Consider the following 26,476-nt stretch of genomic DNA (forward strand, 5'->3'; position numbering starts at 1 on the left):
TCTAATTGCCTCTTGAACGAGTCCAGTTTCCACCTCCAGTGCCCTATCTTATTAGTCGTTCTGTGTGAAGACATGATTTCTGACATCAATCATGGAACTTGCCTTGTACCAGTCTGTCTCCTTGTCCTGTAGTTATGGTTTATCTTGAAATAGTGACTTGGGATTAACCTTTTCTATTCCACATAATATCTTACATATTGCTTTAATCTTATTCATCTCCTTTTGAGGCCAGAGTCCATGTTTCTTGGCACTTTACTGATAACGCAATTCTACTGAAGTGTTTCACACTGAACCCGAAGAGTCTCTGACACTCTCCAATCTCTCATACTGAGTCCCCTAGTCTCTGTCTATTCTCTCACACTAAACCCCCAATAGTCTCAGCCCTACCCTAGAGTCTCTGCAGTAGTCCAGCTCCTCATTCTGAGTTCACCATCCCATGAGTCTCACCTGTTCTCCAGACTCTGCCAGTGCTGCTCCTACTAAGTTCAATGTGCTGAGTCCCTTCTCATGGCTGTTTTCTGCTGAAAAGGCTAATTTGAATACTGAGTCCAGTTTCAGTGGAGATGTCAATGTGTTTACCCTGCTGCAGTACAGATAAAATAGACCAACATTCTGAAAGGGAAGCCCCTTCAGGTGAGCAGGTGGTGTGGCTGATTTTAGGAAAGGAGCATTGACAACAGAATTGCCCTAGGCAGGTGCAGATCAGCATTTGCCTCACATTACTACAGAATCAGAATCACAGAATTGTTACAGTGCAGAAGGAGGCCATTTGGCCCATCGTGTCTGCACCGTCTCTCCTAATGAGCATTTCACCTGGTGTAACTCCACCGACTTCTCTCCATAACCCTGAACATTCTTCCTTTTCATAAAGCAGTCTCATTCCCTTTTGAATGCTTCAATTGAACCTGCATCCACCAAGTTCTCGGGCAGTGCATTCCAGACATTAACCACTCGCTGTGTGAAAAAGTTTATCCTCATGTTGCTTTTGCTTCTTTTACTAATTACTTTAAATCTTTGCCCTCTAGTTCTTGATCCTTTCATGAGTGGGAACAGTTTCTTCCTATCTACTCTGTCCAGACCCCTTATGATTTATTTATTTATTGCAATTCCAAGTCCTGTTTTCATGTCTTTAAACTGGATCTTCAGATTGAGAGCTAACAGACAAATGTCTGCAGAGTACTCGAAAATGGGAACTTAAGTGGGTTTTGACATTGCACCAATTTAGTAGAATCTTAATTCAGATTTATTTTTTATTTAGAAATACAGCACTGAAACAGGCCCTTCAGCCTTCCGAGTCTGTGCCGACCAACAACCACCCACTTATACTAACCCTACAGTAATCCCATATTCCCTACCACCTTACCTACCTACACTAGGGGCAATTTACAACGGCCAATTTACCTATCACCTGCAAGCCTTTGGCCGTGGGAGGAAACTGGAGCACTCGGCGAAAACCCACGCCGTCACAGGGAGAACTTGCAAACTCCGTACAGGCAGTACCCAGAATTGAACCCGGGTCCCTGGAGCTGTGAGGCTGCGGTGCTAACCACTGCGCCACTGTGCCATATTTAAATGTGCACTCGAAGTACTTAAACTATCCAATTCAGTAAGTCTTCCAATTGTAAGGTAAAATCATTTGATGCGCAGTTGAAAAATACAATCAGATGAGTGGAAAGTCTTAGCAGCCACTAGAAATTAATAAATCCCTCCTTGATATCCTCACTTTAGTACAAGTGTGAAAACCATGTGGCAAGATACCCTTTGCTCACTCGCACAGCTCCTGCAGTTGAACGTACCAAGTTATTGCTACCCAATATTTCAAGGAGTGTTAGAACGCCTGGAACATAAGGTTTACAGTCGCATATAAGGGTGTATTTTGCAACACTCTGCTTCTGCTGTGGGATCTCAACAGGAATGCCAATTGGAGAACCGGGAACAGTGGACTGCAATTTGCAGTGCTCCCAATTTTGAAAAAATTGGAAAGCCAGGAGGTTGTGTTTGGGTTGCACTGATTTTAGTGCTCTCATCAAACAAGGCTCTGCACCAAGGGCAAAACCCCATAAATTGTAATCAATAATGTGTAGTTTGATGACAGTGTATATTTTTTATAAATTGTTAACTATCTTATGAGGCATGGGCAGCTTGCAGTTCTTATTTAACTACAGTGGACTACCTGAGATGTTTCTAAGCATCATTGTTTAACATTAACAGAGAGCCAATAAGATAGTGAGCTCTCTTCTCACGCTGAGGTCCAGCTGGCATTAAGAAGCCACTGAGTGGGGCTTCGCTCCTGCATGCACAGAACTCCCTTTTGCCTGGTCAGAGAGTGACACAGAGCCAGCAATATAACTTTTGTAAGCTGCTCCCAATTCACTGTCAGCAGGTAATATTCTCAGTCCAGCACCTGACAATTTGTAAAGGGACTTGTCAATTTGGCCTAGATTCAAACTTATGTTTTTAGAAATGGAAGTATCATGTGCCAACTTTTACAGTCCAGGCTATTTCCCCACAGCTTTATCTCATGTCAACAGCTTGGTAACTGTCTCCAGAAGCAGGAATCCTATGACCTTGTGTCTTTCTCCTCTGCTGTCTTTGAATTAGCCCAGCCCCAGGTCTAACATTGAATCCTGATGGCATAAATTACTTGCTGATGAACATGTGAGATGGCCACTAGATTCTCTGTAAATCTGGGCAATCTGTGACTGGAATGTATGTAGGGCACCTCCCACAAACATCGATTCCCTCATCCTCCTCAGTGACTCACTGTCCTAACTCCTGAGACTCTGTCATGCATGCAAAGCAAAACAGTTGTCATTTGAAGAAAATTTATTGGCTGGGGTTTAACGCGGTGGCTCCTCCCTCTGGCTGGGAAGTTGGGGGCAAGCCTGCTTCTGCTGGCCTGAGAAACCATGACACAATTTGGCGTGGCTCAGGTCGTGGCTGAGGTCATGGCTTCCCCTCCCATAAGGCAGGGTGTTCTGCCTTCAAGAATTGCCGACCAATCAGAGGACTGGCCGCTGTTCAGTCCCAGCAGTACCACTGAGAGTCGTGGCCACTGCTGGGACTGCAGCTGGCCTCGAACCCAGCCAGCAATGGAGACCTGGAATTCAGGTAAGTGGGGCAGGTTCGCCAGGGCCAGCCCCGCGAGGAGGGTGGGTGGTGATCGAGAGTCCATGGTAGGGGGGAAATCAAGCCAGGATGGCCCTTTCCGCTGGGGCAAAGGGTGTCCAAACAAGAGGACACCACACCCCCACCCGAACCTGCAATCAGGTCGCCACATGCATAGACGCCCCCTGCTGCTTGTAAAATACCACTGTCGGAATGAAGGGGCCCTTAAGTGGCCATTAATTGGCCGTTTAAGGGCCTCAATTGGCCCAAGGGTGGGGGGGCCACCCGACACCTACCTCGCCGCTGGTAAAATACCAGCTGAGGCGGGCAGATGACAGGCACAGCATCACCCCCCCCCCCCCCCCCCCCCATCACCATCCCACCCAATTTTACCTCCTCCTCCACCCAAGACTCCCAGCCTGCTCCCAGGGGGACTATTAAATTCTGACCATTTTTTTATTTGTCTCATGTTTTGGCCTTGACATACAGCAAGATGGAGGGCAACCAACAAGCAAGCAAGGAGGATGCGATCAGCATCATAACTGAGCTAGTAAATCAAGAAATACACGAAGCAGTGGCAAGTGACACACATATGTGCATTGGATGAAGCTTAACTGGGCGACGTCCAGTGAGATCAGGACACAATTACACATTCCTTTTCTGAAATCTTCAGAAGGCCATGATATCTGCTTATGATGATACTGCCTGTTATATTTCAGAAAGCCAGGTGGTGAAGGATAGAACTGGAGCTAATCTTTACACACTTTTATAAGCTTTTGTTTATGGAGATGCACATTACAAACATGCACCTCCTAACTAACAGCCACAGTTTCAGTCTCTTCCTATTCATGGGAGCACAAGTGAATCCCCAGTTAATGCTCACCACCTGCATACAACTAAACACAATTAATATACAATTAACACTGTCGACTGGATTTTGTACAGCTGGCAGGGATACCGGCGCTGGGCCGAAAAGGCAAGGGGAACCCCACCTCAGCCTCTTCGAGCCCCCCGGCCAAGGCATGATCCACCGTTATTCTGGAAATAAAGTTTTCAGTGCCGGGATCTCCATCCCTTTAAAGACACGGATCCCACCTCCAAGATCTTCTGGCCAATCACAGGACCGGCAGCTCAGCAGTATCAGCAGCACCAGTGGGAGCAGTGGCCACTGACGGTACTGCAGAGGCCTTGGACCCAGGCCTGGCACTGGAACCCTGGACCTCAGGTAAGTGAGGCAGGGTCGCCAGGCCAGACCAGAAGGTCTTGGCGAAGGGGGGTTGGAGAGTGGATGTGAAGTCTTGGGTGGGTGGTCCATGAAGGTGGAGGTTTTGCCGGCAGGGATCCTCCGTGGACCACAGATTGCCCACAGAGGGAGGACCCCCCCCCCCCCACAAGCCTGCAGGGAGGGCACCTCGTATTTAAAGGCATCTTCCCTATGAGGCAGAGGCACCCCCTGCTGCTGGTTAAATTCCAGTGGCACGGGGAAGAGTCCCTTACGTGGCCATTAATAGGCTACCTAAGGGCCACAATTGGGGTCTGGGCGGCAAGGCCGTCGTCAGCCTATCCTGTCCCCAGCAAAATCGCTTTGTGACGGGGCGGCGACAGACCCTCCACTCCCCAGGTCCCATTGCAATTCTGTGGGCCCCTCTCCAGTCTCCGACCCCAGCTCAGGGAGGCCCATAAAATCCAGCCCCACTTTGCAGCTTACAATGCCAACGTGGTCCTCTAATCCAGCTAATGACTGCCAAGGCAATGTTCACTGTGGGTTGGTTCTGATCTCATCTTCCTCTACTTGCTTGTAATTTGCTAACTATATTTCTGTGTGTAAGAGCCAAACATACCAGTCTCTGCTTACATGAAACAAGGACATAGTGTATCATGGCTATCACCAGGGGGCATAATTTTAAGGTGATTGGAGGAAAGTTTCGGGGAGATGTCAGAGGTAGGTTCTTTACACAGAGAGTGGTGGGTGCGTGGAATGCGCTGCCAGCGGTGGTAGTAGAAGCAGATACATTGGGGCATTTAAGCGACTCTTGGATAGGTACATGGATGATAATAGAATGAAGGGTAGGTAGTTAGTTTGATCTTAGAGTAGGTTAAATGTTCGGCACAACACCGTGGGCCGAAGGGCCTGTACTGTGCTGTACTGTTCTATGTTCTATGTTCTATACATGGTGGGCATGAAGAGAATGCAGGTTAAAGTGTGTGCTGAGGTGCGACACCAAGAGCATGAGGAGCAGAGAAACATAGAATACTGGAAAAGAACATTTTGGCCCATTTGAATGATTCTACCTTATATGTAAAGTGAAGGGTCACTCAGCACTCACCTTTTGCCAGTTCTTCCCAAAGTTCTCCCTCTAGTTTTGCATCAATATCATTACAGGCCCTGGGGAAACCCTCAGACATTGTCAAAGGCATTGCACTCTAAGGGCTGCCAGATAAAGAAGACCTTGTACCTCTCTGATGCAAACCACGCTGAGAGTGTGGTAGGCGGGATTTTGTGAGGCCCCCCGAGGCGGGATCGGGGGTGGGGGGACACGGAGTGTCGCGACGGGTGGTGGGGGTGGGCAGCAGGTTGGAGGGCTCATCACCTCCCCATTACCCATCTTTCCGGAGGCGGGATAGGCCGACACAACCTTCCCACCCAGAGGCCAGTTGAGGCCCTTAAGTAGCCTATTAATGGCCAACTAAGGACCTCTTCCTGCCGCCATTGGCATCTTACCAGTGGTGATGCAGTGGGGGGGGGGGGGGGGCGCCTCTAGTGCGCAGGGAGGGCACCTTTTAAAATGAGATGCCCTCCTGTGGGTTTGGGGGAGGGGGTCCCCCTGTTGTGGGAAATTTGTGGCCCACGAAGGACCCCCACCAGGAACAACTTTTCCCCTGGGACCCCCCTCCCCCTGGACTGCACAACCACACCCCCCCCCCCCCCATCCCCTTTCTCCAGGGCTTTCCAGGGTGACCCCTGCGACCCCACCTCACCTACCTCTGTTCTGGATTTCCACCACTGGGTCTGTGTCCAAGGCCTGTACAGTACCTCTGATTGGCCAGGAGCTCTTGGTGGCGACATTCCCATCGACTTTAAAGGGACTGTGATCCCGCCTCCTGAAACATTGATTTACAAAGACAGGAGCATCGCTCCGGGGGGCCGAGAAAATGCAGAGGCGGGGTTCCCCCCACCTTTTTGGCCTGGCGCCGGGAGCCCCACCTCCTGCACAAAATCCAGCTTGATGTTCCTTTTTCCAATGAAGTTAAGCTGTGCAAACTGAGCAGTTGATCAGAACTGTTTGGCTGCACAGGAGTCTCATCAACAGGAGTACCAGAATGTGACTTTCTGTGCCTGGGCACTGTTCAGTAAACCTGAGAACAAGCACTTGGGCCCTTGGCAGGGATGGCCCTTTGTGACTATTGCAGCAATTCCCCCAATGGTCTCCACTCTTTCCAAGAGTCGAAGTCTACCTTGACTGCACTCTGACACCCAGCGCATCCAGACCAGCAGTACACTGTCCCTAATCTTACCCACTCTATAGCTGTGCTATCAGGGATTGAAGTTTCAAATTTTGTCAAGCATGTGGATAAACCCATGGCCCATGTTTCTATCCAGGTAGCTATCTACATCTCTATTCAACACTTAGATGTTCATTCACACTGTGTTCCATGAAGCCAGGTGATCTTTCCATGTCCATCAGTTCCAGTATTCTCCATTCTGAGTCATCTGTATTGATGTCTTCATCACTAGGCAACACAGAATGTTAACAGGGCATGTGGACCTCTGCAATGAATCTGCTGGCCTCTTCAAAGCCTGCACTGGATACATTCTTCCAGCCTTATGAATGCTCCCATCACAGAATGAAGAGTCCTGCTGTTAGAGAAGTCGGATGTTGGTGTTGCTGAAACTAAGGGAAATATTTTGTGGAGCTCATCCATCCCAGTTGCTTATGCCACTCTCTTCATCTGCAAAGAGAGTACAAAGGAAGAAATAAGAAGATATAGCAGTTCTTTTGGGCCTCCTTATCTCGAGAGACAATGGATACGCGCCTGGAGGTGGTCAGTGGTTTGTGAAGCAGCGCCTGGAGTGGCTATAAAGGCCAATTCTGGAGTAACAGGCTCTTCCACAGGTGCTGCAGAGAAATTTGTTTGTTGGGGCTGTTGCACAGTTGGCTCTCCCCTTGCGCCTCTGTCTTTTTTCTTTTATATAGCAGTACTATTGATGTAAAAGGAGCACTAGCATTTAAAGTGTTTCTGGACCTACCTTCCTCATTTTGTACCCCATTGCTAGACAAACAGATACCACTTTGTGGTGGATAATCTGCTGAGCCTTCCACCTCACCCTATATTCTGCTGAACACTGCTAGCCTGATGAATTTCAGAATGTTCTGCTCCCATAGGTGCCGGGATTTTCCCCTGCACCAGCAATCACCAATGCCAGAGGGTGCTCAGGCAGTATTTGACACCTTATCCTGCAACAAACAGGTTGATGACAAAGTGACTTCTATACAAGTTACACTTGGCATATGTTTAGTCGCATGTCTGCTGCTTTGGGTGAGTGACTGTTAACTTCTCACACTGTTAACTTAGCACAGAATTTATAATTCTGCAGAAAGCTAACTAGTATTCACAGTTTAGCTGACCTCGCCTAATTTTTTCATTGTGTTTTCCTTCCTAAGAGCACTCCATATTTATCAGCAGTTCCCATAATAACAAAACCTTTCTAAGTCTGGTGACGACATAAGAAGCATGCCTGGGGTAAACTATTACCAGTCACGAGCTTAAATTAAATGCACTGGCTTGGATGATTTTATTGGTATCAGCGAATTTCTTCTTAACCTCATTCATTTGAAATGTGACATAGCACTTGATCAGTGTGAGCTTTCATTCTACGCTCACAGTTGGCAGGCCTCAGTGGCTTGTCTAACCTGCCAACCCAAAGATGAACTGTCGGCAAGCCAGCACTTTATCCGCAAGCAATTACACTCCAGTGTCACAGATCAGCTCTTCCCTTGTGAAATTCAGCCATAATGCTATTAACTCTGAAGTCTCCATTCACCAAGCTGTTTTCATGGCCATGGCTGCTTTAACAACAACTTGCATTTTTATAGTGCCTTTAACACAGTAAAATGTCCCAATGCACTTCACAGGAGTGTAATCTTCTGAAGATTGACATGTATCCAATGAAGGAGACATTAGTCCTCTGGGTCAAAGAGGTAGGTTTTAAAAAGCGTCTTCAAGGAGGAGAATGAGGTGCAAAGGCAGAGAGGTTTAGGGATAGAATTGCAGAGCTTAAGGCCTAGGCAGCTGAAGGCATAGTCATCAATAGTGGTGGGGGAATGCACAAGAATCCACAGTTGGAAGAATGCAGAGGTGTCGGAGGGTTGTAGGGCTGGAGGAGGTTACAGAAATTGGGAGTGCTGAAGCTATGGAGCAATTTGAGCACGAGAATGAGAATTTTAAAACTGTTACATTGCTAGACTAGGAGCCAATGGAGGTCAACGAGTAGATTTTTGGCAAGTTGGGATACAGGCAGTGAAGATGTGGATGAGCTTAAGTCGGAAGATGGAAGGTTGAGCATGAGAGCGTTGGAGTAGTCAAGTCCCAATTACAAGGGTGGTTAAGTCATGTATTTTTACTTATTGCTCTTGCTGTAAACAGGAATTCTACTGGAGTGAGGCTCCCTGGCCATTGTTAATTTGGTTAATTTGTAGGCACATTGCATCTATTGTCTCCAGCAACCGAGAAATTAGCCACAAATGACAGACGGACAGAAATCAATGACCCTGGGAACCCCAAGCATCCCTCTGTGGACCCTCCCCAAAAAACAATTGTTTGGAGACCCCAGTTTGAAAACCTATAGGTTAAGCTAATGTTCTAAATTTTTTACAAAGAAAATTATGCACAGCAGCAGAAGTACTGAGCTGCACAATACTTTGTGTGAGAATTGGCCAATCACACTATACTAACAAAACCAGTGGACCAATATCATGCGGTTAAATGTCTAGGCCACAATCTCATGTCTTCCATTTTATATCCAACAAAGAAAGCACTGAAGACATTCAACTATGTGAGAAAACTCAAGACAAATTTGTCACACCAACTTACTGGACTGCTCACATTTTATTTCATCTTTAAACTTCAAGTCAGTTGATGTGAGTTGGAGGCTTTGAGCTGGATCTTATGCTGCGACATGCTGGGAGCAGGGGGTCCGATGGCATGCAGGTAACCCGGAAGTTAGTGCAGCATATTATTATTATTATTAGCATATTATTTCCATGTTTCTTGACCAGTTAGCATGAGTGGGCATGATGACAACCAGCATGAGGCAATTTCAACACTATTATTTAAATTCAAATATGCAATTTGATAATTTGGAGTTGGGAGCACAGCAGAAGGAATTGGCAGAATGGAGTCCAGACGCTCAAAGGCTGCGTCTCATTTTAGTGATTCTCCCTGAATGTGCTGCTGGGAGTAGTAAGGACACACACTGTGATACTTTTCCTTACTGAAGGGAGGAAGAAACCTGCCAGTGAAACAAAGAAGGCGTGACTGGTGGTTGCCCTTATAGTCAGCAGCAGTGGTGCCACACTTGTGGATTCAGTGCCTAACCAGCACAGGAAAGGTGAGAGCTGTGGCACATTCAACTACATACTGATGTGCCTATGACCCCATCCCCTCAATCTACCTTCTCAAGCCTATTCCAGCACATCATTCCTCACATCATTACCATGCAGATATACCTACCCTTTTCTATTTATACACTTCCTCACATCCCCATGTTAGATTGGTAAGTTTCTGTTTTATTTTTGTGCAAATTAAATATTATTACTTTCAACAATTTTCTTGCCTTGCCCATTTTTGGTTGCTGGCTGGGAAATAGCCTTTTCATTTGCCATGAATGTTAGCACATGAATTGACACTGAGTAATAGGGGGCTCTGAAAGGGATGCTTGGTTATTTGCTTCGTATTAGTGTCACTGGAGAAGGTGAGGGGAAGTGCCTTTTGCATATGGTTGTCAGATGGGTGGACTGATGGAACCTAAGTGGACCTTGCGATGATTAGAGCTCCCAAGCAACAGTGAGCTCTTCTGGTGTATTGGTTACATCGTGATCCACCTCATCCTCCTCCACATCCTCCTCCTCCTCTTCCTTCCCCTCCTCTGAATCATCTGAAGAAGCTGTATGCTCTACACTTTGTTTCTCCTGCAGTTCCAGACATTGTTGCTGTGTAATGTTGTGCAGAGCGCAGCACACTACAGCCATTCTGGACATCCTAGCTGGTGCATGCTGAAGGGCACCTCCAGATCAGTCCAAGCAGCTGAACTGCATTTTCAGTATCCCAATGATTTACACAATGACACATGTGGTTGTCATATGACCTTCTTTGTATCGCTTCTGGACTTCATTGGTTAGGTTCCTCACAGTTTTTATCAGCCATGTTTTAAGTGGGTATCCCTTGTCACCGAGCAACCAGACAGTGAATCTGCTTTGAGATGAAAAGAGATCAGGGAGAGTGGACTGGCGCAGGATAAAAGCATCATGGCAGCTGCCCAGGAATTCTGTGCACACCTGCATAAGGATCTTTTTGTAGTTGCACACTAACTGCACATTGATGGAGTGGAAGAATTTGTAGTTTACAAATACTCTTGGGGGATCTGTCTGTGCGTGGATTGCCACATGTGCACAGTTGCCCTGCACCTGTGGGAAGCCAGCCAGAGATGCAGACCTGTGCACCAGCTCATTCTGACTGGCATCATCGCACGAAGAGTTGACATTAATTGGTGTCCCTGGCCAAGCAAGCCATCAATGAACTGTGTAAAGCATTTGAGGACTGCTGACTGGGACATCCTGCCAATATCTCTGGCAGAGCCCTGGAAGGATACAGAGGCAAAGAGGTTGAGGGTGGTGGTGCCTTTGATGGTCACTGATAAAGCTTGGCCACCAGGTCCACTTGGCAGCACGTCTTTTTCTAGCAGGCTGCAAATGTCTGCCATCACCTGACATGAGACCCTGAGCCTACTGACACACAGGTGCTCTGAAACATCAAGGAAACTTATCCTCTGCCTGTAGACCCTGTATGCCAGGTATGGCCTCCTGTGACCTCTCTGCTGATCCCCTCCTGTGGAGTAGCAGGTGTGTAAGCAGCAGGCTGTTGCTGCTACTTCTCCTGGTGCTCTGCTGTTGCTGCTGATGTGTAGTGGATTATAATTCGATCCCCTTTCTGAGGCTATCCCAGATCAGGCTTACTTCTCAGATGATCACTCTCAACTTAAGGTTCAGAAAGACAGATCCCAAAGACAATTGAATGGGTCTAAAGGACTGATCTAACTCTCCCTAAAGGAAAGGAACCAGCTGAGAATATTACTGTCCTCCAGATAACCTTTTTAACAAGTTTCAGCCGGATTATAATAACCTGGGGAGTATAAGGGTCCGGGAATCTCTCGTCAGTAATGAACCTCCCCACCGAAGACTGTATGGAGGCGGGTTCACAAGTTTGCAATACAGAAAACTGTGTGAGACAATACAGGTTCTAATTTATATAAAAGTTTATGAAGGAACCGAACATGCAATTCACAGTTGGTGAGACAGTCAATCGCAACTTTAATAGTACTAGGAAAAGACAGAAAGTACAATCTTGTTTCTGGTAGAGAATCCAATTTTTAAATCTGAATATTGTTACAGTATAATATTTAAGTAGGATATCTATCAATTATTAAAGTAACATTTATCTTAAATCCCTGAGTAGAAGACTATAGGGTTGGATTTTACCAATCTCACGACACCGGGCTCCGTAGTGGGCATGGGCACAAGATTGTTCCGGCAGAGCCCGCCACGGAGGCCAACACCGGGAGGGCCCGGCCTGATCCTCCCAGCAGCGGTGAGGCTCCGTGGCGGCCCCTCCGCCACTAGGTGACAGGAACAGAATTACAATATTTAAATGAATGGGATGAATAAATTTAAATATACGTACCTTTAATCTTTCAGGCCCATCGTAATCCTCAGTGCGGTAGCCGGCACTCCCGTGCCTTCAGTTCCCCATTTGGAGAAAGCTGGCATGACGCTGGTGGGGCAGGGGTCGATAGTTAAGATTTTCAGTGCGGTGGGGGGACAGGGGTCAAACAAATGTAATGGTTGTAGGGGATGGTGGGACGGAGTCAACTTTAAACTTTGTGCAGTCTGGGGAGGGGAAAGGTCAGATTTAAAAGGTAAGTGTTTTAGAGCGGGGAAGGGCAAATAGTTAATGTAATTGTTATTGAAGGAGGTGGGAAAGGGGCATTAGAAATGTATTTAATATATTTTGGGGGGGGTGTAACTTTAAAAATTTAAATATGTCAGCAGGTCTTGCTGTCCTTTAAAAAGGGCGCCAGTGCCTGCGCACAGGCAGCTGACACCATTGCCGGTGACGGACAGACTGCCCCCTCCACATAATTGGAGGGGCCGGTCCAGCTATTTAAATGAGCCATCGCGTGGGAGATCGTGGCGGCTCTTTGCACGGGTCGCCATGTTTTGAGCTTGCCAACAAGATTGGTACTGGGCTCTAAAAATCTAGCCCATAAAGTTAGTGAGATACCTCAATCTCAGTTAAGGGGAGAATTATCATCACCTTACTCCAATCGTCGTACCTTTACTTTGAAAGATATTGGAGCAAGTCCAACAAATCTAAGAATCCAATGTGTGCTTCCAATATTTATCGGGCTGGATTTTAAGCACCTGCCGTGGGGCGCAGCGGTAGGCGAAAAAAAATGGCAGCGCACAAGCGCAAGCCGCGCACCGCCATGCTGCTGCAATCTCCTGTGTTTCGGCTCATTTAAATATCCTAGTCAGCCCACCACCCCAATTACGTAGAAGGGCGGGCTCTCCGCGCTGGCAATGAGGTCAGCTGCCTGTGCGTGGGCGCTGGCGCCCTTTATAAAGGTCAGCCAGCCCTGCCAGCTAATTAAAATTTTTAAAGGGAACCCCCGCCCACCCACCCCCCCCCCACTGTTCAACTAAAAATTCTATCGCCCCCTTTCCCACCCCCCAATAACAATAAAATTAAATATCTGCCCTTCCCTCACAAAACACTTACCTTTCAAATATGACCCTCCCCCCCCAACCAAACTGAACAAAGTTCACAGTTCACCTCTTCCCACCACCCCTTACACTATTGACAAAAGTTTGACCCCATTCCTCCACCCCCCCCCCCCCCCCCACCACACGGCATTAAAAATCTCAAATTCCCCCCCTCTTCCCCACCACTGCGGTGCCTGCTTTCCCTGGATGGGAAAGTGAAGACACAGGAGTGCCGGCCGTCACTCTGAAGATTGCAGCCCGACCGTTAGATCAAAGGTAAGTGTATTTAAATTTATACATGTAATAAATTACCATATGTTAATGCAGGTCCCGTCGCCCACCAGTGGGGGAGCCACCATGGAGCCTCGCCACCACCAGGAAGATCAGGCCCGGCCCTCCCAGCATCGGGCTCCATGGCAGGCTGCTGCTGGAAAGATCTTCTGCCAGCCCCCGCCCTGCCATGGTGCCCGATATTGGGGGCCCTGTAAAATACAGCCCATACTGTTTTCAAGTTGCATGACTAGTTTCATACGTTTGGGGGTGTTACCTCAATTGCAAGTAAATTTGTCTCCCTTTATTTCCCAAAAAAGGCTGTGTAACTGTTAATTTCTAGGTAAGTTCCATCCTCTTTAATTCCTGGTAAAGGTTGTATAACTATCAATTTCTAGGTAAGGCTGGGCTTCTTTGATTTCTAAGAAAGGCTAGCTGCGAGCGTCATAATGGTCAATTCTCATTAGTCATCTAACTGTGTTTTAAGATTATCGTTCAGTTTTTGGGTTTGGTTAACTTTGTCAAAAGTTCAGTTGACTGTGATTTAGGACCATCAGCATAAAACCATCTTATCAACTATTACACTGTGATTGCTTTCATGACAGTTTGCAAAACTATGTTATCAATGTTTTACTGTATGATGAGGTTTGTAACTTTTGGGAGCAAATCCTCCTTATCAGAAGGTGCCTTTATGGCTCTAAGGTGAGGCAAGATTTTTATTGAGGCTTTTAGTATTATAGAAATGAACTTCTTTAACTTTTTAGGAAGGTGAGCCCTTTTTAGAACATAGAACAAAATATAGCAGAGAAGGAAGCCATCATGTCCGCGCTGGCCGAATAAGCTATCCACCCGAACTAATCCCTACTTCCATGCCCAGTCCAGAGCCCTGCAGGTTACAACACTTTAGGTGCATGTCCAGGTACCTTTAAAAGAATTGAGGGTCTCTGCCTGCACCACCGATCCTGGCATTGAATTCCAGACACCCACCACCCTCTGGGTGAAAAAGTGTCTCCTCATGTCCCCTCTAATCCTTCTAACGGTCACATTAAATCTGTGTCCCCTGCTAACCAACCTTCCCGACAGGGGAAACAGGTCCTTTCTGTCTACTCTATCAAGGCCCTTCATAATTTTGTACACCTCAATCGTCACCCCTCAGCCTCCTCAATTCCAGGGAAAACAACCCCAACCTATCCAATCTTTCCTCACAGCCACAACCCTCAAGCCCTGGCAACATTCTTATAAATCTGCTCTATACTCTCTCCAGAGCAATTATGTCCTTTCTGTAATGTAGTGACCAGAACTGCACATAATACTCCTGCTGCGGCCTAACCAGCACTCTATACAGCTCCAGCATCACCTCCCTGCTTTTGTACTCTGTACCTTGGCCAATTAAGGAAAACATTCCATATGCCTTCTTCACCACTCTATCTACCTGCCCTGCCACCTTCAGGAACAATATCTTCCCTTTTATTGTGTATTCCCTCGCTTTATTTGCCTGCCCCAAATGCATCACCTCACACTTCTCAGGATTGAGTTCCATTTGATAAGAGTTATGGCATTTAAAAAAATTTTAATCACTCATTCACAGGAAAATAATTATTTTCAACTTTTTATCCCTCATTGTGGCTGGATTCCTTCACAGATGCTGGTGAGTTCCAGCATAAGTGATAGATCAGAGCTTCAAAGTGCAGATCAGATGTACAAACTTCCAAAGTGTTCATGTCATCTCCAAAGTTTTGAAAGTCACCTCTCAACACAAATACTGTGAACAAAGCCTCTCACACAAGCAGGCAAAAAAGCAGCTGTGAGGCGTCAATACTTATTGGCATATTTCCCTGTCACATCTTCAGCCTCCTCAGTTGCCACTGTGTCTCACCTTGCTTTCACTGGTGAGTTCCAGGAAGCTTGGGAAATCGATGGACCCACAGTTAAATTGGAAAAGCCATGTTAACATCACTGTAATTGAGTGATTAGCATATTGAAACTGACAGTCCTCCTCTCCCGAGTGGGTTGTATGCACGTGCTGCAGTTAACTGTGGAATTGGTAGGTTGGAGCCAAAATCCCAACGCACTTGCAATTTTCCAGGAGTTAACCCCCTACCCACACCCAAACCTATGCACTCACCCATGTTAAATTCCCATTATAGCTGTAAATAACATGACATTTCTATTGCTGGTACCTTCAGGTTTTCCCATGAAACTTGACAACAGTCCTAATTGATGATGATAAGGATGTGCAAATATAGACTATAAAGCAAAGTGGGTGAATTCAGAAATAATTGATTAAATTGGTTTTTGTTGAAAGCACACAAAGTCTAACCTTTGCAATTAGTAGGTTTTGACCTGTGGCATCATTAATTCCATTCAAAACAAGGGGTGGTTTCAGTTCCTGTCTGTGGGTGTTCTGATATAAATAAATATATGTGAATGCAGCAAAAACAGGACATTGAGTAACCCTGGTTCTTCTTTCATCATTGAAAAGTATTTTTGCACATGCAAGAGTGATGATTTCCTCTGTCAGGTTTCCAATTTTGTTACAAATATGGGTAAATGTTTTGATTGAACAATCCCCAGGACAGGTGAAGGAGGCCATTCAGCCCATCAGATTCAGCCTCCAATTCTCTCCCTCCCACCCTTCCCCCATCCCATTGCAATTTCTAACTTCACTTCAATGACCCCAGAATTTTTTTTTCCTCACTATCCCACCTAGAAGACCTGGCATTAATTTTAAGACCAAGCCTCCTTTTTGTGATTGTGAGAATCATTAGATTTGTACTACAATACAATTGGGTTTCATACTCAGCCACTAAGGAGAGGTTGGAGACGATGTAATGAACTATTGCCGTACATCAATCAAAAATATATCTATTCCAGGAATGAAATGAAATGAACTAAGGCCATAATAGAACTCTACCCTCTGATGGAACCGTGGTCTAGAAAGGCATTCTTAACGGTTCTTATTTTTAAATTCCTTTTGTAAACATGTTCACATAAAGAGAAATCAGGAACACTCTCCCCCAGATAGCTATTGATGTTAGGTCAATTGAAAATTTCAAAACTGAGCTGATGGACTTTGGTTAGACAAGGTTATTAAGGATTATGGAACCAAGGCAGGTAAATGAAGCTAAGATACAGATTGGCTGTGATTTAATTGATAGAACAGGCTTGAGGGACTGAATGGCCTAATCCTGTTCCGATGTTCCTAATGCAGCTTACAGATCTTAATATGTGTGTGTGGTAACAATGTTCAGGGGGTGGGGAGGGATACCTTACTGTAATACACACAGAGAAATTGAGAGGAATGGTCAGGTGTATGAAGATACTGCAGCAAGTGAAATTAGGTGCACTCTGCCTGAGAAATGTGTCCCATTATATGATGGCAATCAAAAATGCGTGGAGAGCAGCCTAAATGACCACTGTGTTTGCATTTTGGCTTACAATTAGATGTGGTAATAAATAATAAGCAGTTAGACAAAGCAGTTTTGCCTTTTCAAGCACCTTTGTGCAGAACCTTAGACACCAATGTGGATGTGTCATGTGACTGGAATCTTCCATTTTAATTCATCTGTGCTGAGCATTAATCCAAAAAGAGAAGTACCAAAACACCCACTGTCTGACAAACCTCTCTGAAGACTCCATCTTTCATGAGGCTGTGGTGCAGTCGTATTCCAACATGTTCTGTGCAGGGAACCCCTGAACATATTGACACATTCTCGAAAATCTCTGCAAATATTGATACACTTCCAGGGCCTCCAGATACCAGCACAGGTAAAATAGGTAAGGATTTGAATCAGTGGAAGTTAGAGGGAGAGATCAGGCCAGCGGAATTAGTTTTGGATTGGTGTAGCAGAGAGTTAAACAGGCACGATGGACAATTGGCCTCTTTCTGTGCTGTGAACTATTATGGCTCTACAATCAGAGCATTACATTTACAGGCTATTCGTGTTTGTTATATTTGTCCCCAAGATGGGTTTCCTTCACTAAGACTACCTATTTCCACCTCCGTAATATTGCCCGAGTCTGCCTTGACCTCAGCTTTTCTGCTGCTGAAACCTTCATCCATTCCTTTGTTAGCTCTATACCTGACTATTCTAATCCACTCCTAGTTCTACGCTCTGCGAACTTGAGTTTATTCAAAACTCTGCTGCCCGTCTCCTAATTTGAACCAAATCCCACTCACCCATCTCCCCTGTGCTCGCTGAACTACATTGGCTCCTGGTTAAGCAATTTTAATTTAATAAATTTTAAAATTATCATCCTTGTTTTCAAATCCCTCCATGGCCTCACCCCTCTCTGTTTCTGTGATCTCCTCTTGTCTTACAGCCTCTTGAGTTCTCTGCACACTGCCAATTCTGACTACTTGACTATTCTCAATTTTAATCGCTGCACCCATTGGAGGCATGCCCTAAGCTCCAGGATTCCCTCCTTAAATCTTTCCGCCTCTCTACCCCTCTTTCCTTCTTTCAGACATTCCTTAAAATCTCGTTCTTTGATCAGCTTTTGGTCATCTGGCCTAATGTCTCCATACCTGGCACAATGCCAAATTTTTGTTTTGGTAATGTTTTAAAGCGCCTTGGGACATTTTGTTAGATTAAAGGCGCTACATAAATGCAAGTTGTTGTTTCTAAAGGGAAGCATCTAACAACTGATCCTTTGGTAGGGCTAGTGTAGCATCTTTTATTCTGTGCTTTGAATGAATCACAGACTTGAGCCCTAACCGGCCCTGAGCTCTATTCCGGCATCATACAAATGTAGCACTAACAATACATTATGGGTTATTTGTTAACAAAAAATGTTAGTAAAGCACCTAATAGAAAAAGAAACTACACCAAAATATCTCATAACTAATACTTGAAGACCATTAAAATTATACTATTGCATTCTTGAGGAGAATGTGTTTAAAATCCCTCCCTCCTCCATCTTAACCATTTTGAAATAGCGTCCATTAGGAGATGAATATTTATGTTTGCATCCCATGACATAATTTCAGGTTTGAAGAGATTAATCTTTTGCTGTCTGGACTGTTATTTGGAATCCAGTACAAGTTTCGAATTGAAGATGAAAATTATAGGGCTACTTATAAGGATGTTGTAGAGGTCACATGGCCATTTTTAAAATGTCATTCAATTATAGTAAGGATTCAGACAGCATGAGAAGGCTGTAACCTGTCTGGTTTCTGCTTTTCCTCACTCATTTACTGCCTTGTGTTGAAATAATTAGTGATTTTCAGACTCGATCTTATATTTCCTTCCCTTCCACTTGTCACTTTGCAACTTTGGAAGGGACACTTTGTCTGTCATTTATTGTTATTTATTATTGTCCTTATATGTAAGCCAGGAAATATTTTCAATCCATTCTTCCGCATGATATGGAACATACTTCTCTGTCAGTTGATTTTGTTAAAAAAATTGATTTTATGTAAATTTAGTTGTACTGGTTTTAATTATCTTGTTAGCTTACAGCTTGCATGATTTGTGTCTGTAACTAGTAACAGTTTAGTTAGTTTTCCATTTTTTTCCTGTTTAAAGGCAAATTCTTACATGATTTGGTATAAGGTAGGTAAAAGTCACAAAGAAGTCAGAACATCGACTTCTTTCTCCCCAAGAAATCAGATTATGTCAACACCTCCAAGAGTTAGTTTAATCAATGAAATAAGCAGGATATTGTTCCATCGGGTAAGTTAATTGGAAATTTATTCCTGTAAGGCTGGAAAGGGAGAGCTTTAGTGTCAACAGGAGAGAATGAATGGATCTCTCTACACAGAGGAGATTGAGAAACTATACCAGAGAAACCAGCCAACACTTCTGAATAAATGAATTGGACATCTTTTCTTTTCATTCCACCCTTCTATAACTCTCATATCAGCTATTGTGAATTTTGTACTGTAGGAGTGAGAATCTGGAACTCTCGGTGTGTCACAAGTTTGAAAAATAAATCGTGGGAGGGGAGAGTCCCACAACCCTCCATCACACTAACTTCAGACTAAAATAAATTAAGCACATTGTCAGCAGGTCTGAGTGCCAGTAATAGCAGGAAGGTAAATATGAGCCTGTAGATGTGGCAGGCAAGTATTTATCGTATTGTTGTGCTGTTTCAGCTTGCTTATCTGCAGTAAATGCTGTTCATACCTGCAGTGGTTTATGACTTCACATTTCAGGTATGTCCGAACACCCTCGCCGAATGTTTTATGATGGGAAATGGGGTTTGTTTAATTTCTGGTAAAGACTTTAACACAGCTTTTTTTCCTCTTTCCACCTTTTGTTGCAGCGAGCAGGGGATTCTATTCTTGGGGAGACAGAAAGGTAAATCTTTTCCTTCTGATATGTTTCTTGAAATATGGTTGGTTTTTGAAAGTCTAAAAGAATCATCTTGATGTAGACAGAGAGTGTATGTTAATGCAGACATGCAAAATCAAGTAAAACCTGACCATTGTAATATTTATGTTTGTAAACTTATTTGAGGCAGGCGATACACTGAATGCTAGTCAAACTCAAGCTGGCCCCCAAGAACGGTGCCCACACCTCAGAGTTTGAGTGTGCTAATTGGTCGCCTGAATTCAACTGCCTTCGGGCACTCAAGGCTGCTTCCCATTGAAATGAAACTGACAACATAACTGTACCCTAACAGCAGCAGGTCAAAAGTTCACACAATTGAAAAGCATGTGTCTTCGAGCCCGGCCAGCAGTCGGGCAACTGAGCTCAGCTTCCCCATGCTGGGAAATTTTGCACATTCTTGTAATGCAGTGACACCCACCCTCTGCTGAGCAGTGCCCACAGGGGAGGCGGTGGCGTACTGGTATTGCCACTGGACTAGCAACCCAGAGACCCAGGTATTTCTCTGGGGATATGGGTTCGAATCCCACCACAGCAGAAGGTGGAATTTGAACTCAATTAATAAATCTGGAATTTAAAAGCTAGTCTAATGATGGCCATGAAACCATTGTCGATTGTTGTAAAAACCCATCTGGTTCACTAATGTCCTTCAGGGAAGGAAATCTGCTGTCCTTACCTGGTCTGGCCTACATGTGACTCCACATCCACAGCAATGTGGTTGACTCTTACATGCCCTCGAAATGGCCTAGCAAGCCACTCAGTTCAAGGGCAATTAGGGATGGGCAATAAATGCTGGCCTGGCCTGCGACGCCCACATCCCACGAAAGAATTAAAAAAATATATCAAGTGAGAGCAGGAACAGGCTCAACTCATGATGTCTCCCACAGTTAAATAGTCAGCAATATTGACCACCATGTGAAGAATGGGCACACAGGCAAGGTGCTGGAGGGCAGCTGCCAGCAGTGGGAAAAAACTCACACATGGGCAAGAAGAATGCACACCTTCAGGAAAGGAAATGTGGAAAGCAAACATCTGGATCAAACTGTGCACTTGTTCCTGGTTGTAACCAATGCTGGTCTTAACAGTTCGGAGCAGACAATACCACCATATGTGGCACCAGTGGCAATAAATGCTGGCTTTGCCAGCAACGCCCACATCTCATGAAGAGATAAAAATAATGTGCACTGACACAGACAACATGATATGTAATTGCTGTCAGAGATTATTCTGTTTCTGTTATCGGTGTGTGACATCTGGCTTCCTGATAGTTTACTTTTCACAGTATCCAGTGCTATAAATTTCATTGCACAATTAAGGAAGCTTGAAGGCTAACTAATGCATCATGAGTGACACAAGGTTTAGAGACTGTGCGAGGCTGTCTGCTCTGTGAAGAGGAATAGGTTATATAATATGGTGACACCACAAGGTGGTGTGTGGCAATGTTCAAATAATCAATGCAGTTGGAAGTAGCATCAATAGCACAAACACTTCATTTGTACCAAAAAACACAATCACATATTGCATAGCCTCTGCATGTTTATATGGGAATTTAAATTGTAAAACCCAAGATATTTACAACTAAATCAAAACTGACTGCAGGGTCTTAACTATTCTGAAACATATACTTTTTTTGTTGTGTCATTTTACAATGTATCTTAACAGTGTTCCTCTCCCTTGAAAAACAAGTTCATTTCCATTTCTAAAACCTTCAGTTTACACACCTTGAGTAAAATGTCAAGAAATATTTTGACTTGAACCCAAAATTTAATCTCTACATTAATCAAAGAATGATAGAATAGCACAGCACAGAAGGAAACCATTTAGCCCATTGAGTTTGTGTCAGCTCTTTTGAAGAGCAATCCAGTTAGTCTCACTCCCCTGCTCTTTCCCCATATTTCTGCAATTTTTTTCACCTTCAAGGATTTATCCAATTCCCTTTTGAAAGCTACTGTTGAATATGTATCCACCACCCTATCAGGCAGAACATTCCAAATCCTAATCACTCATTGTGTAAAAATGTTTTTCCTCATATCACTTCTGGTTCTTTTGCCAATGACCTTAAATCAATTCTCCAACCATTTGAAACAATTTTGCTTCAGTTACTTTATCTAAACCCTTCATGAATTTAAACAACTCTATCAAATCTCCTGTTCACCTTTTCTGATCTAAGCAGAACAACCCTAACTTCTGCAATCTATCCACTTAACTGTAATCCCTCATCCCTGGAAGCATTCTAATAAATCTCTTTGTACCCTCTCCAAACCCTTCATATCTTTCCTAAAGTGTGAATACAATTGGACACAATGGGCGGGATTTTTCATTGTTTGAGAGGGTGAATTTGGGGGCAGGCGGGTGCTTAGACCCCTCGTGTTGGCATGCGGTTTCCCGATACTGGACCAGCGCAGTCCAAGTTTAAAAGACTCCGACGAGAACCAGAAGAGCCAACCTTCCCGACATTCCTAAATGGCCATGTAAGCCACTTAACGAGCTTGTAGTAGGTCCACACAGGGTCCGAACATGACAGGGAGGAGGAGGTGTAAAGTTGGAAGCCGCCCAGAGTGATGGGACAGGAGCAAAAGGCTCCATCAAAGAGGGAAGACTTAGAAAAATCCCTCAGTCACAGGCAACCAGTTGCGCAGAGTCTAGAGAATTATCTGTCATCTCTCCTCAATGTTGGCAAGAGCATTTTGGGGGGTGCATCTTTGGAGAGGTGGGGGGGGGGGGGGGTGATGGGATGGAGTCCCTTTGTTTAGAGGCCTCATGAGTTCATGACAGAGCTCTCAGGAAGTCTGCACATTCCAGTGGAATGGAAGGACATAAAGGGACATGTGATTAAGCTACTCTGAGTCGACTAGCAATGAGGAGCAGTATTTCCAGGAGCAGAGGCAGACCCATAGTCAGCAGGGTTGCAGGGTCAGGAACAAGGGATAGGAAGGCAACAAAGGCGAGAGCCTCGGCAGAGAGTCTACCATCAATGGAGATGCTACCCGGACATCTCGGAGCTTCAGTACCACAGAAGGCTGTGCTGTCTAAGCAGATGGTCGCTGACATGCGTGTCCTTGTTGAAGGTCATTGAGGGTTTGTGGTAGCCATCGCCATGATGAAATGAAGATACACAAGTCTAACTTAGTGCAACAACTTGCCCAGTGCTTTATCAAAGTACTATGCAAAATCATTTACATCAGAGACACCCAAGTGACCCACAAAGTGACATTACCGATGTGGTGGACTATCCTCATGGCCACACCTTTGGTAGGGAAAACAGAAATGCAGAGGATTTTGTAAATGGTGAGAGATTGGAAGTGTTGATGTCCAAATGAATGTGGGTATCCTTGTTCATACGTCACTGAAAGCCGATATGCAGGTGCAGCAAGCAATGAGGAAGGCAAATGGTATGTTGGCCTTTATTGCAAGAGGATTTGAATGCAGGAGTAAAGAAGTCATACATGCAATTGTATAGCGCCTTGGTCAGACCACATCTGGAGTATTGTGTACAGTTTTGGTCTTCTTGTCTAAGGAAAGATATACTTGCAATAAAGATTCACCAGACTGATCCCTGGGAAGGCAGGATTGCTCTATGAGGAGAGATTGAGGTGACTGGGCCTCTAGATTTTAGAAGAATGAGAGGTGATCTCATTGAGGCATACAAAATTCTTCTAGGGCTTGGCAGTATAGATGCAGGAAGGATGCTTCCGCTGGCTGGGGGTGTCTGGAAACAAAGGACACAGTCTCAGAATAAATGGTATGCCACTTAGGACTGAGATGAGGAGGAATTTCTTCACTCAGAGGGTGGTGAATCTTTGGAATTCTCTACCCAGAGGGCTGTGAAGGCTCAGTCATTGAGTATATTCAAGACAGAGATCGAGAGATTTCTAGATATTAAAGATAACAAGGGATATGGGGATAGTGCAGGAAAATGGCACTGAGGTAGAAGATCAGCCATGATCTAGTTGAATGACTGAACAGGCTCAAGGGGCCAAATGGCTTACTCCAGCTCATATTTCCAATGTTCCTACATTCCTATGTTCCTACAAAATGTTCCCCCAGTGGCAGAGGATGAGGTGGAGGCAAACTGCTCGTTAATGCCTGTCTGGGCCTGAGATGCCTGTGATGGTTGGCTTCATTGTGGAAATGCCAAGGGAGTCACCTCCAAAGGCTGCTGCACCAGCATCACTGCAGTGTCAGTCTCTATCACAGGGTATGACTCTACAGATTGTGATGGAGTCCATGGTTTGCAAGACCAGTGGAGGAGTGTGTGCAAGCAGTTGTTTGAACAGATGACTTGTTGAGTGTTCTGTTAGGTGCACTGACTCCAGTTCCAAAACTTGTTTTTTTGACACAGTCCCTAACTAACAGTGAAACTAAAAAAATAAGGGTTCTGAGGAAACAGAACTGGCTGGAACCAGCTGAGAGAGAGAGTCATCTGACCAGGGTCATCCCCAGATCATGAGATTGCAGAGGTCAAGCAGGCTGCAGGCAGTTTTCCGACAAGTTACAGAGAGTGGAAACTGAATCTGAGAGCTGGCCATTGGCAAATACAATTTGCTGCAGCTGTTTTCGGTGACTTAAATAAATACTGGTGGATCCTCACCATCAAGACTGTCATGAGCAGAGCTGAAGAGGTTCATGAATAGTGTGCCATTTTTGGTGGAGACCGTACCCGTGAAGTTTGCAATAGCAGGGGAACTGCTGCCAGATGAAAATCGGTGACTGCATCTTGGAAGACAGAATCTGGAGATGTAACAGAAAAAGTTCAGAGTTTTGAAGAACATTGTGGCTGTAATCAATGCCATATATGCTGAGTGGACTGCCCAGTAAATCTGTGAGATTTATCTTTCTTGTATCTGATAGTAGACGTGCAGTTTGGAAAATATAAAATGACTATGATTTGTCTGTTAATACATGTTTAATTTATGTTGATTTTGGTTTGATTGTTAAAGTAAAAGTTATAAAAGTGAAACCTTGTCCATTTGTTTTTTTATTGGGGTCTTTCAATAAATTCAGTTCTTTTGGTTTGTTGATCTCCACGGGGATCATAACAAGATGCCTCGTCCATTGGAGGGGCAGTGGAAGTGGATGAGGATGACAGAGCCCCATGGGGGCGTGGGCCCTTCATCACCATCTGTCACCTCCTCAGCTCTTTCATGGCGCCCTGGATTGCTGGAGAGAAGCACCAGCTGGGGTGCAGCTGGCATCCACTCCTTGCTTTGTTGTGCCATTTGCCTCCCTTCTCATTGCCCTTTGCTGTGCTCCTTCCTACATTCCTTGGGTGAATGACAACCTCAGTGATGCCTGCCCTTTAAATCAGGCACACCACTGCCTGTGTCCCGCCTCTTACCTGCGTCCGCTGCCGCTAATTGGACGGCGAACATGTCTCTAGGCTAATTAGATTATTTCCATAAGAGACAATGCTGGATTGGGACCCATAAGTGATCGCGACATCAGGGTGCCGATCCTAGAATGGAAATCCCGCCCAATACTCCAGCTAGGGTTGAAGAAGTGGTTTATATTGTGGTTTTGATATTGGTTTAGCATAATTTCCTGGCTTTTGTACCTAAGCCTTCATAATTGCCAGGATCCCATCAGCTTTATTAACTCTTTGTTAACCTCTTCTGCCACCTTTTAAGATTTGTGCATAAACATCCCCAGTCTCTCTGTTCTTGCATACATTAAAATTTGTATCATTTAGCTTGTATTGCCTCTCCTCATTGTTCCTAGCAAAATGTATGACGTCACGTTTTTCTGAATTGTATTTGATTTGCCATGTGTCTGCCCTTTCCACCAACCTGTCTTTGTCCTCTTGAAGTCTATCACTATCTCCCTCACTGTTTAGTACACTTCCAAGTTTTGTGTCATCTGCAAGTTTCTAATTTATGACCTGTATCCCCAAGTCCAAGTCATTATTATATATCAAAAACAGCAGTGGTCCTAGTACTGAAGCACAGGGAACAGCACGGTATACCACCCTCCAGTCCAAAAAACATCCATTCAAACAAAGCTCTGTTTTTAATTCCTTAGCCAATTTTGTATCAATGCTGCTATTGCCCCTTTTATCCCATGGGCTTCAATTTTGCTCATAAACCTAAGCCTAATAATGTGGTACTTTATCAAATGCCTTTTGAAAGTTCACACGTAGAACATCAACTGCACTGCGCTCATCATCCTTCTCTGTTACCTCATCAAAAAACTCAATCAAATAAGTCAAATATGCTTTGCCCCTAACAAATCGTGCTGACTCTCCTTTATTTTCTCCCAGATTGTTGTTTCTAAAACCTTCCCCATCATTGGCATTAAGCTGACTGGCCTGTAATTGCCAGATATATCCTTCTCCCCTTTTTTGAACAAGTGTGTAACATTTGCAATCGTCCAGTCCTCTGGCACCATCATTGTATCTAAGGAAGGTTGGAAGATTGTGGCCAGCACTTTCACACTTCACTCCGTGACCTAGAATGCATCCCATCTGGACTAGGTGACTATCCACTTTAAATACTGCCAGCCTTTCTAGTACCTCTTTATTTGCATCTCATTTCCTGTCCCAACAATCTCCTCATTTATCATATCTTTGGCAAAGTCCTCTTCCTTGGTAAATAGTGATGCAAAGTACTCATTTAGTACCTCAGTCATGCCTTTTGCCTTCATCAGTAGATCTCCATTTTGGTGCCTCATCAACCCCAGCATTCCTCTGACAACTGTTATACAGTTGATATGCCTATCTTTGGATTCATC

The 26,476-nt window shown here is 44.8% G+C and overlaps 1 protein-coding gene across 1 annotated transcript in view; it reads left to right on the forward strand.

Moving 5' to 3' along the window:
• Positions 1-26,476, forward strand: part of si:ch211-26b3.4 (connector enhancer of kinase suppressor of ras 2) — an 867,895-nt gene that overhangs the window by 653,592 nt on the left and 187,827 nt on the right. The window contains exon 15 of the mRNA XM_068047793.1: positions 19,686-19,720. Within this exon, the coding sequence (XP_067903894.1) occupies positions 19,686-19,720 (35 nt within the window). The remainder of the gene's footprint in view (positions 1-19,685; positions 19,721-26,476) is intronic.

Source organism: Heterodontus francisci, chromosome 15 (assembly GCF_036365525.1).
Source record: "Heterodontus francisci isolate sHetFra1 chromosome 15, sHetFra1.hap1, whole genome shotgun sequence".
Classification (NCBI taxonomy): domain Eukaryota; kingdom Metazoa; phylum Chordata; class Chondrichthyes; order Heterodontiformes; family Heterodontidae; genus Heterodontus; species Heterodontus francisci.